Genomic DNA, 13,391 nt, shown 5'->3' with positions numbered 1-13,391 from the left:
CTCTAGTTGCGGCAAGCAGGGGCTACTCTTTGTTGCAGCGCGCGGGCTTTTCATTGTGGTGGCTTCTCTTGTTGCGGAGCACGAGCTCTAGGCGCACGGGCTTCAGTAGTTGTGGTGCGAGGGCTTAGTTGCTCCGTGGCATGTGGGATCTTCCTGGACCAGGGATCGAACCCGTGTCCCCTGCATTGGCAGGCAGATTCTTAACCACTGCGCCACCAGGGAAGTCCCATGGTTTTCCTTGAGGTGATACAGCATCGCTTCTGTGACGTTCTGCCAGAAATTTTAGACGCAGATCTCACGTGAGACATTCTGTGGAACGACTGGCCCAGGCTCTTGAGAATGTCACTTCGGGAAGGAGGTGGACTAGGAGCCAGGTTGAAGGCGGCTGAAGACACAACAGTCACTATGTGGCTGTGGCCTGCATCTTGGAACATAGGAATAGCTCTAGAGGCCACTCCTGGGACAGTGGACGGGGTCCGAGCTCGACCTCCATGTCAGGGTCGCGCTGCCTGCTGTTTTTGGTCTGTGGTGTGTCTGTCCGCTGTGCATCCCAGGTGTGGGTTGATGTGGCACTCTGGCCTCAGGCCCTGGGCCTGGAGGAGAGCCTGCCTGGGGTGGGTGTGGCAGGGGGGCAGCAACAGGGTGGGTGGGTGGCGCCGGCACCACCTCACCTTCCCAGGAGCTGCGGGAGGTGGAGAGGTCGATGATGAGGAGTGACATTTCAAAGTGCCTGGGTGTACAGACGTCTCTTAAGACCCTGCTTTCAATTCCTTTGGCTATATGCAAAGAAGGGAAATTGCTGAATCATATGGTGACTCTTTTAATTTTTAGGAACTGCCACACTGTGTTCCACAGAGACTGTACCATTTTACATTCCCACCAAAAGCTTACAAAGTTCCCTAGAAACAGAAAATGATTACCAACCAGAATTCCAACCCAGTAAAAATACCCTTCAGGAATAAAGGGGAAATTAATACAGTTTCAGACCAACAAACACCAAGTTGTCAGCCGCAACCCCTTTACTAAAGGACATACTTAAGGGTGTTCTTCAGGCAGAAGGAAAATGCTCTCAGGTGGAAACACCCAATGCAGGAAGGAAAGGGCAAGTATGTGGGTAACTCTAGGTGACTGCTGGCGGGATAAAATAATACTGATGATGTCTTGTGGGATTTAAGACATTACACTGAATTAAAATCCAGGATAGCAACAGCACATGAGTGTGTGTGGGAGGTGAGTGGAGTTAATTATTTTTGGGGGGCATGCGGGATCTTAGTCCCCTGACCAGGGATCAAACCCGTGCCCCCTGCAGTGGAAGCTCGGAGTCTTAACCACTGGACTGTCCCTGGTGGAGTTAATTCTGACCATGTGTTGCCTGGGAACAGGTAAAATGCAGTTAATTGGACCTTGATGCATCAAGGGTACCTATTATAATCTCTAAAGGAACCACTGAAAGAATAGTAAAAGGCTTACTTTGTTAGAGGGAGGAGATGGAAAATAAAAAATATTCCAAAAGAAGACAAGAAAGAACAAAAGAAAATAGAACAGCTGTGACAAACAGAAAGCAAACAATGAGATGGTGGATCCACTCTCTGTAACCACACTGAATGCAGCAGGACCAAAGGAAGCAATTAAAAGGAAAAATGGTCAAACTGGAACTTGAAAAGGCTAGCTGCTTACAAAGGACACACAAAAGTAAAAGGATCTAGGAGGGTTGAGTGTGAAAGGATGGAAAGCAAAATCCTGCCAGCAGCAACCCCAGAGAGCAGGCGACGGGGAGGCCGGACAGTCCCCGGTGGGCTTTTATTCTGAGGACTGGAAACTACAGAGAGCTTGGAGGTTTCCCTGGATGCCACATTTGGGTTCTGGTTCCTGGCCGTCTTGTGGGGAGCAGCCCAGCGTCCCCCGAGTGACATTTCCCAGGACTTCCTCTGTCGTGCGGCAGCCTGCAGCGCCTCTGTCCTGAAAGCCAGCCTTCCTGTCCACGGTCAGCACCTCGCTGCTCTCCCTCCTTTCTGTTCTCTCTCGACAGCCCTTTGCTTCCCTTTGTGTCTGGACTGGGAGCTGTGTACATAGTGGGGTTTGCTCTGTACTGGAGGCCGTGGAAAGGATCCATGTTTTTCCTGCTGATCGCCTCAAAGCTGGTTTTTCTATACGCGTAAAAGACGTGCCTGGGACCTGTCAGAGGAGGGAGCAGACGGCCCTGGTGCGTTGGCGTCGCAGGCTTGGTCCTGCCCTCGTGGGTGTGCGGGGTGCTGGCCACGATGTGACGGGGACACTGAAGAGCAGCTTAGCGCTCCCTGTGATCTGAGTTAACAGTGTCTGTTAATGGTGACAGCATTGGCGGTTTTGTTTTTAAAGAACCAGAGGAATAGCAGTGTCCCTGAGAAAGAGCGTGACGTTGCAGACGTCTGCTCCGTGTCAGCGTAAACGTAGGACCAGGTGCGGGTCCCTGTCTGTGAAGGTGTCCCCATCCCTTCCCATAAGCCTCTGTGGCGCTGCCGCTGCCCTCATTTGGCCGGAACATGTTAGTGGGCTCCGGGGATGCCCTCAGGCTGCCGTGGGTGGGTCAGAAGGACCGTGGTGCGTGGTGACTGACCGTCTGCAGTGTCCCCCTGTGGTGTGGGGATGATGAGCACCTGATCCTGAGCTGGCGGGCGAGTCGTGTGCCACATCACCGTCCACTGCTGTGGCCTCAGTGGCAGAACAGGTGGGGTGCCGTTTCTGCATTGTTTGCGCTTGTGGCCCCTGGGGAGGTGGGCCGCTCCTCTCCAGCTGTGCTGCCCAGCCTGGCCCACGTGTGCTGCATGACAGGCGTCCAAGATGGAAAGGTGCCTGGTCCCGCCGTCTCGTTAAAGTGCCTTTTCCTGAGTGTGCGCACAGCACAAACCAGGGCTTCTAGAGGTTCTGTTCTTCCGGTGGTGGGCGTCCACGCGGGGCTCCGTCAACTTAGAAGCGTTGTGGTCCCTTCTCCTCCCGCATCGAGGACACAAGTCCAGGGGACGAGGTGACTCCTACCACGTCCCTGGAGTCAGTGCAGCTGCTGTTCACGAGCGCCCTGACCAGAGCGAGGCTGGAGCCAGGGGCGTTTGCACGGGCTCGATGGGCCCCCAGCACGTCGTAGCCCTCGGCAACCCGCGGGGACTGACCAGCGTTGCTTCCAGGGAGGCTCTGGGAAGAGGAGGCAGTGTGGGGAGCAGCAGCGAAGGGCCGGTAGGGCCGTCATGGGATGAGCAGAGCAGGGTAGACTCCAGAAATCGATGCATGTGTTTCGGGAGTTAGGTGTGAATGGATTCAGAACAAGGTGGATTGTGCAGTACTTAATGCTAATGGCTGGCTCTCCATTTTGATGCAAGGGAGTAGGTAGGTTTTATACGCACATATTTCAGGTAGAGATCTAAATTTAAAAAAAACAACTATTGAAGCATTTGAGGAAAAACAGAAGAATATATTTGTTCTTTGAATGAGGAAAGCTGGCCTATGTAAGATACAGAAAAATCTATAAAGGGAAAGATTGGTAAATCTGATTTCACAGAAATAAAAAACTTTTGTAATATCAAGATCAACATAAACAATGTTAAAAAGTGACATTTAGGGAGAAAATATTTTTCCCGTATATAACCAGAGGTTAATAGTAAGAATATTTAAAGACATCTGTAAATCACTAAGAAACTCATAAACAGTCTAATAGAAAATGGACAGAGGTATGAACAGGTAATTTAAAGAGGAGGGAATTTAAGTGACACCCAAACGTCCAGCCTGACCACCAACCAGGGAAATGCAAACTAAACCCAGGTGTCAGTTTCTGGCTAGTCACTAGACAAGTGGTGTTGGGTCCCACCCAGGGAGTGCTGGACTGCTCCTGGGAGGAAGTGGCTGGGGTGGGGGGGACAGCAAGACAGCCACTGTTAAACCCACAGGTCCCTTCACCCGCCATCGCCCTCATCCGTCCTGTGGCAGTTCTCAGTGCCCGGGAGCCCTGGCCCCGCTCCGTGACCCTCTTGAGGGGGCCGTGGCACCGGTGCTGCGGCTGTGCCCACAGGGTCGGGTGGCTTTGCGACAGATTAGCGAGTCTGTGGGCAGCGCTCTGTAGGAGCAGCGAGAGCAGAGCAGCCGTGCCCCATTTCCAGTTATGTGCATAAAAATGCCAACCCAAATAACGCTCCGTGTGTTCACTTACACGTCTGCCTAATGTGGAGGGAAGATGTGGGAGATGCCCATCTCCCTGGGAAGGACAGCGGGGTGGGAGGCAGGGTGGAGACGCCAGCCCTTTCTGCTCTGTCTTCTGAATTGTTTGCGTCTGTAGTTGACATATTGGGATATCAGATGATTCTGAAAATGTGGATTGATGCACGAGGACGTTGTCCGGCAGCTGCTAACGTGCCTCTTTGTTGGCAGGTATGGATCCTGGCGGGAGCCTGTCAACCCCTACTACGTCAACTCTGGCTATGCCCTCGCCCCAGCCACCAGCGCCAACGACAGTGAGCAGCAGAGCCTGTCCAGCGATGCTGACAGCCTGTCCCTCACCGACAGCAGCGTGTAAGTGCCCCTGCCTGGGAGAGCAGCCCCTAAGGGGGAAGCCAGGGCCATCTCCCCAGAAGCTGTTTTGGGGCCCTCCCCAGTGGGGTGTCAGTGCATCCGCATTGCAGGGAGTGTCGCTAGAAATCCTCAAGCAAACTGGAGCCAAGGTTTGTTGTAGTTGCTTCCCTCCAGGCCGAAGGCTGCTGGAACCTTTGGAAGAGGGAAAGCCTCAGAGCTGCCTGGGCTGGCGCCCCAGGTTCTGGGTCTCTCTGGTGTTCACGTCGGAGGCGCGGCCAAGGCAGGCCGTCCCCGAGGGCGTCTCCAGTCCATCCTGCTCTGCGATCACGCTCCTTTAATCTGGAAGCCGTCTTACCTGCTCAGCAGTGCCTGTCGTCCCCTCAGCGTGGTTCTGTACTGGCCTTCTGTGCCCGACGGCTCAGGGATGGCCACCAGGGGCCACAGGAACCACATTGAGCCTCTGTGTCACTTGATGGTGACAGCTTCCTTCATTGTCCTCTCCAGGGAAAACCCTCCCTTGGGGGAAGTGCCTGTTTCTGATACCTTTCTCTTTGGTTCAGCAGGTGACTTTGGGGACCCAGGCGTGCGTCAGAAGTTTGATTGTGTCAGACATGCCCATGTCACATCAGGGTGTTGCCTGTCTGCCTGCTTGGGTCACGTGGGACCCTGACTCCACCACCCATGAGTGTCAGGCTCGCCCAGCTTTCGGTCGTACGCCATTTGCCGTCTGACCACCACCGAGGGGGAGGTTCTGGCCGGGCCCAGGTCCAGGACGGGAGGCAGCCTTTGGCTGTGAAGCCAGCAGGTGTGGGCCCATGGCCGCATCCGCAGGTGTCTTGTCCCCACGAGAGCACATGGGGTTGTGGCCCTGGCTGCTCTCAGCGGGTCATGGGGACTCTGCCCCCGCCCTGGCTAGGGTCTAGAGGTCAGATAGGTTTAAATAAAGAGGAAAAGGCTGCTGTGCTCGTCTTTGTAGGTGAGCAGGCCTTTCCACGTTGAGGTCTTGCTCTGTGGGCCGTCTTCTCAGTATATGCTTTGTGTTGCCTGTGTCTTTGTGCTGCTTTCCACGCTGTCCGCTGGACGGGATGGGTCAGGCTGCTGGATGGGATGGGGGGTCAGGCCGCTGACGGGACGGGTCTCTGAACAGGTTCCTGCAGCCCCGTGCTGTGTGCATCTGGTGCCTTTTCTCTTCCCCTTTGGTGACCACACGGTGGAGGCGTCATCCCGTCAGGCTGAGTCTCTGTGGGGCATTTCTCATCATTACCTTCTCCTTTGTCTTGAATCTTTAATATAAAATGTTGACATGTTTTTAACAACTTATTTGAAATTACTGGGGTTTCAAACACTACCTTCCATGAATATAAAGTATCACATAGAAGGGTTCCAACGAACTGCAGCCCTTCAGACCCCCGGGAGCAGCTGACAGAACGAGATCTGTTTTCCTCTTCCCCGAAACTCAGTTACTGCAATGACAATTAGTCCCTTAATTCTCTCCAAGAAAAGGACATATGTGTTTGCTAAAGGGAAGATCTAAAAATTTTAAAATATTTTTTTCCCTGATGGTCTATCCATCTTGGTTTACACTGAGACTCAGAAATGTAGGCATAGTCGAGAATTAGGAGTGTAAAATTGTGGCAGGTGTTTGAACATATATGAGGCAAAAAATAGGATCATGTGTTTCATCTAAATTATTTCTGATGGCAACTCAGGGTCGCCTCCACCTGGCGAAGTGCTTCCTAGTCCACTGACTTCGGGCATAGATTCTGAGGATGGTGCCTGATCCTCAGAAGTGTATGGATTTTAGGTGCCCTGTCAGAGTACATGAGAAACAGACAAGCTGGTGGCTTGGGACACCTGAACAAGCCCTGGGCTGTGTGAGGGCGTTCAGATGTACTTGATGCTCTTCTTCCCTGATGCCTGTCCCCTGGAGCAGCCTGGCCCCGCTGGACTGTTGAGCCATCTGCACTGTGGTACCACCTGGGACCCTGACAGCCAGGGACACCCGGGCACACCACAGCCTCTCTCTGCCCTGCTCTGAACCTAAGTGCACCCTTTCCACCCAGCCTGGGGTGCAGCCCTGCCTGCCCACAAAGCCACAGAGCTGTGGGTGTGTGTCTGCCCGGGATGGGGCCAGGACACACCAAGTGCTGTGTGCTTGGTGCCTTCGCTAGGCGCTCCAGCAGTCGATGCAGTGAGATCAGAATTGTCATGGCTGCGTGTTCACATCCTGGTGTCCAGTGAAAACAGCACTGCTCTGGCAGCACTTCCCCTGTGGGCAGTGCTTGAGCAGGATGCAAGGGGTTAGGATCACTGGCACAGACATTCACTGCACCTGCCAGACAACTGGGAAGCTAGAGTCTTTCAGTAGCAGACGATTGGGAGGGCCATCTCTTCGAGCTGTGCTCCCCGGAGTAGCTTTCAAATGGCAGGAGAGAGCTGCCGAGTTCTTAAGGGACAGCACCTGTGCAGTGAGCCATGTGTTGGATCTGCTACTTCTCTTGAATAAGTGCTTCGTTATTTTAAAGACAGTGTGTAATTTAAAAAAAATTTTATTTATTTATTTGGTTGCTCCGGGTGTTAGTTGCAGCAGGTGGGCTCCTTAATTACAGCTCCAGGACTCCTTAGTTGCGGCACACGGTCTCCTTAGTTGTGGCATGTGAACTGTTAGTTGCGGCATGCATGTGGGATCTAGTTCCCTGACCAGGGATCAAACCCAGACCCCTTGCATTGGGAGTGTGGAGTCTTATCCACTGCACCACCAGGGAAGTCCCAACAGTATGTAATTTAATTTTTATTTTTATCATAATCTTCAAAAGGGTTTATAACTAAAATTTATGGCAAGGAAACTAATTTGAGCATTTGACAGAGAGATTACACTGCATTACCAATTTACCTTGGAAGAAACCAGAATATAGGAACCTTGGAAATCTCTTTCAACGGGATCTAGATTGTCTTGGCCACCCATTTTGCAGGCCTCCAATGTTTCCAGTCCATTTAGAGCACCCCTTCCAGGTAGGCACACCATATCCTGCCTGGGCAGTAAAGCAGGGGTCAGCACACATTTTCCATAAAGGATCACGAATAGTCTCTGTCCCATGTTCCTCCTCCACTTTAAAAATGTAAAAGTCATTCTTAGCCTATCACACCTCAGAAAAATAGACTGTGCTGGCCCTGCTCTAGATAAAGCCAGCTCAGCCGAACTTGGTTGAGCCATTCTATTTGTGCTCACGCTGGACTGTCTCTTTCTTCTGGACAGGGATGGAGTCCCACCTTACAGGATCCGCAAGCAGCACCGCCGGGAGATGCAGGAGAGCGTCCAGGTCAACGGGCGTGTGCCTCTACCTCACATTCCTGTAAGTTCGTCTGCACAGCCCTCGCCCTCCCCGTCTCCGAGTTTGGGGCTCACCCACCCTCCTGGACCCGTGCCCACCCGTTCTCTCCACTCTGACCAGGCTGCTGTGGCACTGACCTGGCTTCCTAGGAGCTCAGCTCAGGTCCAGGCACGGCACATGGTCACACGCATTCTCGCCCTGCGGTTGGAGGGGGCAGTGCCCGCACAGTCGGTACAGATGAGCAGGGACTGCCCTCCTCACAGCCTTTCCCATCGTGTTAAGTGAGGTGCTTCTCCTGGAGGTGGGAGAACCGCTTGGAGCCTGTCGCTGGCTCGATGCCCAGGCCTGGCCAGACTGGCGGCCGGCGGCTCTGTGGACAGCGTGGCAGTGCCCCCGTCCTGAGCACCCATGAGCACTGCTTTGTTCGGGATGAAACAAGGCATCGGCCGCCTGTGGCTGAACTGTGGGGCATCCTGACTTCAAAGCTGCCTCAACTTCACCTCTTGGATAAAAATAACAAGGTGATAGTGGTTCTCCTGTTCGTGGGCACTGGGGACCCTCAGAGAGCCCAGTGCAGGGTGGGGCTGGGCAGAGAGTTCCTTTGCTGATGACGGGAGGGATTAGCTGTCCTCGTTTGGACGCGTTGACTTGGAGCGGGAAAGACCTTGCAGGGAAGATGTGGTCTCGTCGCGTTGGTGCGTCCGCAGTGACTCGTGTCTTCCTGGCGGTTTCTGTGCAGGGAGAGCAGATGCGTCTCAGGATTGTTGCACACACCTGCCCTCCATCAGGATTCCTTGGTTAGAGTCTTTTCACTTTTCTGTAGATGCTTTAATTTCCAAATAAGAAAAGTGATATGGTTGAGAAGAGGGCATTTTGTCACCTCCCAGCTAGCCCTTGGCACAGATGCGCCTGAACCAGGCACCGATGGTGTCTGCTTAGGGACAAGTGGAAGACGCTATGAGGGCTGTGTGTGCACATGTGTGTGTACATGTACGCGTGTGCGCATGCGTGTGCCTGCCTGTGGGCAGCCTGCTGGGGATCGCTGAGCTGGCTTGTGTCTGGAGCAGCCTGGGCCTGAGCCGAGGCCGTGGCCACACGTGTCCTCTCTGCTCTGTGGACCAGGCCGGGCAGGGGCACAGAGGAGGGGCCCGGCATCTTGTGTCCCGGAAAATAGGGGTGCGAGGGGACATGGAAGGGGTCACAGTCAGTGCCGTGGAGTGGGGTCCGTGCGTGGATGCTGATGTGATGGGGGGGTCGAGCCCGTTGACGAGCAGGGTGTCAGCATTGTCCCCAGTGTCCCCTCACAGACCACATACTCCCGGGGGAGAAAGCTGCTTTGCGAGAGGACCTGCCTGGGCTCCTGCGTCCGTGACAGGACGCCAGAGCTACCCCTGCGAGGACATAGCCTGAGCTGAGGGCCGTCCTGCACAAGAACTGCCCTTTAACTCTCATAGGTCACGGGGTCATGAAAATCCCATGTGGACCCAGCTGAGGCCACCGCACCCTCCAGGGTGAGCCCAGGGAGGCGGGTCGGGGCCGGAGGTGCTCGTGTGGGAGAGTCCCTGCGTGTAGGAAGCACGCCGTCTGCTGTCAGATCCAGAAAAAACGTTCTTCGTGTTGTTCTTGCAACTTGTCTGCAAGTTTGAGATTTTTTCCAAAATAAAAATTTTTTAATTTGAACAATTAAACAAAGTGTTAGACAAAACCTACAGAAAGAGCCGGAGTAGCACGGGGGCGGGTTGTCTGCGTGCAGCACTGAGCCGGGCGGAAAGGACAGCGTGGCCCAGAGCCCACATGCTGCCCGAGCAGCTTCCAGAATCAGAACAGCAGTGCCCTTGGGTCCCCAAGGCCCTTGGAGGGTAGTCCTGCATCCTGAGGGTCTGTGTTTCCTGGCCCTGCACCTTGAGCCCAGATTCAAGAGAACGGCCGTGCCGGGTAAATGGGGGCAAGAGGAGAAACACACCGTGAGTGGCCTGCAGCCGGGGGAGTCCTCCCTGGGGCACGGCCGTCTGCACGCGGGGAGTGGAGTCCCTGCCAGGGCGAGGGCTGGTCGGGGGCTGGTCGGCAGCTGTGCTCAGCTTGGCCATGTCCTCGGGGCAGAAGGTGCAGCCGAGTTTTGTTCAGTGATGTGGTTTGAGGTTCAAGGTGAAGAGACTTCAGCCTCATCCACCACGACTCACATGCACGCCTTCCCCGCCAACGGGAAGAGAATGCTGCTTCGCATCTCTGTTCGCCAGTGACATGTCTTCTGTGGCTGGTGCCCCGGGAGCCCGTGCACATTTGTTTGATTGTTGGACCGGACGCTGGGTGGTGGGCGGAGGTAGGTCCAGGGAGCTGGGGCTCCTGTTGCCGTTGCATGTCTTTTTCGGGAGTTGCTGTTTCTCGGGGGGTCTACTGCGTTCAGTGCTCCTCGCTGCGAGATGCACGGGGGTTTGGGGAGGCCAGTGGAGGGGACGCATGTGGGTGACTGTGTCATGGGAGAGAGGTGCCAGCATGTGGGGGAGCCTGTGGCCCTCCACATGTGAAGTGTCTGGTCCTGAGATCCTTAAGGCTGAGGGAGGAGCCTCTTCTTTCTTTGCTGGCCTTTTAAATTCCTCAGAAGTTTCACATTTTTATTTACTTGAAATATTTTCCTTTGTGGTTTTTTTTTTTTATTTCTTCAAAGCTGGAAAGGTTACCGTTCTTCCATGAATCTGATAATTATTGTAACTTCTGACAGCTTTCCTGTTTTCGGAGTCACAGCTGCACAGCTTGGAGGCTGTTTTCCAGAGTGGACTCGCTGGGTCTCGTCAAGAGCTTTTCCTTCTGCTCTTGTGCGGTCAGAACCCTGCGCTCTCACCATCTGGATGTCGTGCTGGTGTCACAGCACTCTTGGCTCAGTGCTCCCTGCCCCGGCTCTCCTGCTTCTGGCGTCTGACCAGCCGGCTTGGTGGGGCCAGGCTGCCCTCGGGTCCCTGTGGTCTGTCCCAACGCCCGCTCTTGAGGACTCCTTCCAGGGCCCGGCCTCTTGGCGGTCCCACCGCCCAGTCGTCTGGAGCTCATCATTCACGCCCACCTTCTCTCAAGACCTTCTAGAAGTGCTGGGCACCCTGACTGCCCTTCTTGGGCATGGCCTCCTCAGCTCCAGGACAAACCCCTTCCTGGTGTTGGGCACTGCCTGGCCCTTGGCCCCAACTTCTCCACCTCTGAAGCGTTGGCCTGTGTCCAGGCCTCTTTGAGCCTGTCGTGGTCAGCGTCAGCCTCAGTGGCTTGTCTCTGAGCCCTTGATGTGACATTCTTCCCTAATTTTACATGTTTCTGAGGAACCAGGAACTGTTCTCACTCCTGTCTTGTAGATGAGGAATGGGTGTGCAGATCCAGACCATGTCCAGAGCCCCCTGGTGGGAGGGCTGTGTGGGCACCAGCTCCACCCAGGCTCCCACCCCTGTCCCGCGGCATCCCGCCTCGCCTGCTTCTGTCTGGAGGCCAGGGTTCTACATAGCCACTGTCCACTCAGAGGTCAGAGAGGGCCCCTGTGCGCCACCCTGTCGCCAGGCCCTCCCTCCCTTGGGTCTCCCCTCCCCCTCACCAGCCTCCTCATGCAGCACTCCTGCCGCTCCCATCCCTCCCTCGCTTAGACCTCAGTGGCTTAAATTTTTAAAACATGTTTTGCTATAGAGGATGTTTATTGGGACAGCTGGTGAAATTGGAATAAGATCTGTGATTAGATAAGAATACTGTATCAGGATTTTTTTTTTTTTATAATTGTCCTGTAGCTAGGTACAAGATTGTCCTTGGTTTTTGTTAAATACATTCTAAAGTATATGGGAGTTAGCAGGCGTCACACGTGCAGAGTGTTCTCTGCTGGCTCAAGAAAGTGTGTGCGTGTCTGTGTCTAGGGGAGAAAGTGACAGCAAGTGTGGCAGGTGGCAGTGGGCTGGGGTCCAGGTGAGGGTGCACAGGAGTTCTTCGTACTCTTCTTGCAATTGTTTTGGATTTGAAATTATTTCACATTAAAGCTAGCTACTCCCCACCCCCGCAAAAGAAAAAGCTATCCAGTGTATTGTTGTAAACTGCATCATGGAATTATGTTCTCTGAAAGGAAGAGCCGTCTGTCATCCCGCCTCTCCCTTGACTCTTTCCTGTACCCAGAGTTTTGTGTCCCTCGTCCCAACATCAGAGCCCAGAGCCTGGTCCATGCACACCTGAGTGCCGGGCACTGCTGCCCCCTTGTGTGCAGGGCGGGCGCTGCAGGGAGCGGCCAGCCCTTCTGGCCCGTGGGCTCGTCCTGTCCTCAGTGGTCTTCACAGCTGCAGCTCTCCTGCCACGCCTCTGCCACGGCCCCAGCCGCCCTGGGTCCCAGCCTGGGCAGTCACGAGAAGCGCTTCTCTGGGACAGGCCAGAAGCTCTTGGGGTAGGCGCCCGTGGGCTGAGGGCGCCGGGGTGGCCTTTGTCCCGGGGACGCAGCTCCCGGCCTGCTCAGTGTCTCTATCCAGGTCATGCGAGGCGGGAAGCAGCGGTGTCTGCTCGTTCTCACTGCCGAGTCAGCTCTGGGTGGGGGAGAAATGGTCTCTGCATTTGGATAAAATGCAAGCCCCATGTTCTCTCCTCACCTGCGGCGTGGCAAGGCCACCCAGGTGCGGAGCAGCTCCACACTGCACGCACGGCTCACCAGCGGCGTCTCCTTGCAGCGCACGTACCGAATGCCAAAGGAAGTCCGTGTGGAGCCCCAGAAGTTTGCCGCAGAGCTCATCCACCGCCTGGAGGCCGTGCAGCGGACGCGGGAGGCCGAGGAGAAGCTGGAGGAGCGGCTGAAGCGCGTCCGGATGGTGAGTGGGTCCCATGGCGGGGCGCCACGCCGGGTCTCTGAGGTGTGTGACCATACTCAGTAGAGTTTAGGGGGCCTTCAGGCCCTGAGCTGCTCCCCCCAGGGCCCCCCAGCACCTCCCCGCCCCGCTGGATCGTGCTCCGCCCCGACTTGGGGGCTTGTGGGCAGCTCTCCCATGACACCTGCTCCCGGACCCAGGCCTGGCCTGCATCCTGCTCAGTGCCCTCCCTGCCACGCGGAGCTGAGATGCCCTTACATGGGCAGGAGGGGCAGGAGGCTCCCACTTGTCATTTCCGAGTGCAGAGTGGCTTTTAGGTCTGGACACAGGCTCTGTTTTGTCTTGTTTTCTGACCTGCAGCCTTGTTTGATGGAACTTTGGAGGCTAAGAAGTTTCATAATATTTGTAATTTATTTGCTTTAATACCTTTCTGCCCACAACTGCCAGAGATACCTTGCTTTTGTTGCCCTGGGCGTGTCATTCTACTAGACTCGTTTCCACACATTCAGGGCCTCCGTGCAGAGGTGCTGGTGATAGGCGTGCCCCTCACATGCCCTCCCTGTGCCCAGTCCCCCCTGGACTCCGTGGGCCTCAGTGCTGTGTCACACGGGTCTTTGCTTTTTCTCTTAGAGCAGAAATCTATTCTCTTTTCGATATTTTGCCCAATACCTGAAACTCAAAAATGTGACGTTTCCTGAAGGAGTTGTTTCTCTACCCG

At 54.9% G+C, this 13,391-nt stretch overlaps 1 protein-coding gene across 4 annotated transcripts in view; it reads left to right on the top strand.

Annotated features, from left to right (window-relative positions):
- The window catches only part of AXIN1 (axin 1), a 57,203-nt gene that overhangs the window by 32,105 nt on the left and 11,707 nt on the right, over positions 1-13,391 (top strand). For all 4 annotated transcript variants that reach the window (XM_082429902.1, XM_082429903.1, XM_082429904.1 and 1 more), the window contains exons 3-5: positions 4,396-4,536; positions 7,793-7,889; positions 12,539-12,676. In XM_082429902.1, the coding sequence (XP_082286028.1) occupies positions 4,396-4,536; positions 7,793-7,889; positions 12,539-12,676 (376 nt within the window). The remainder of the gene's footprint in view (positions 1-4,395; positions 4,537-7,792; positions 7,890-12,538; positions 12,677-13,391) is intronic.

This window comes from Balaenoptera physalus (assembly GCF_965194825.1).
Source record: "Balaenoptera physalus genome assembly, chromosome: 16".
Lineage (NCBI taxonomy): Eukaryota > Metazoa > Chordata > Mammalia > Artiodactyla > Balaenopteridae > Balaenoptera > Balaenoptera physalus.
The sequence above is the reverse complement of the archived record's forward strand: the minus strand, read 5'-3'. Positions and strand labels throughout refer to the sequence as shown.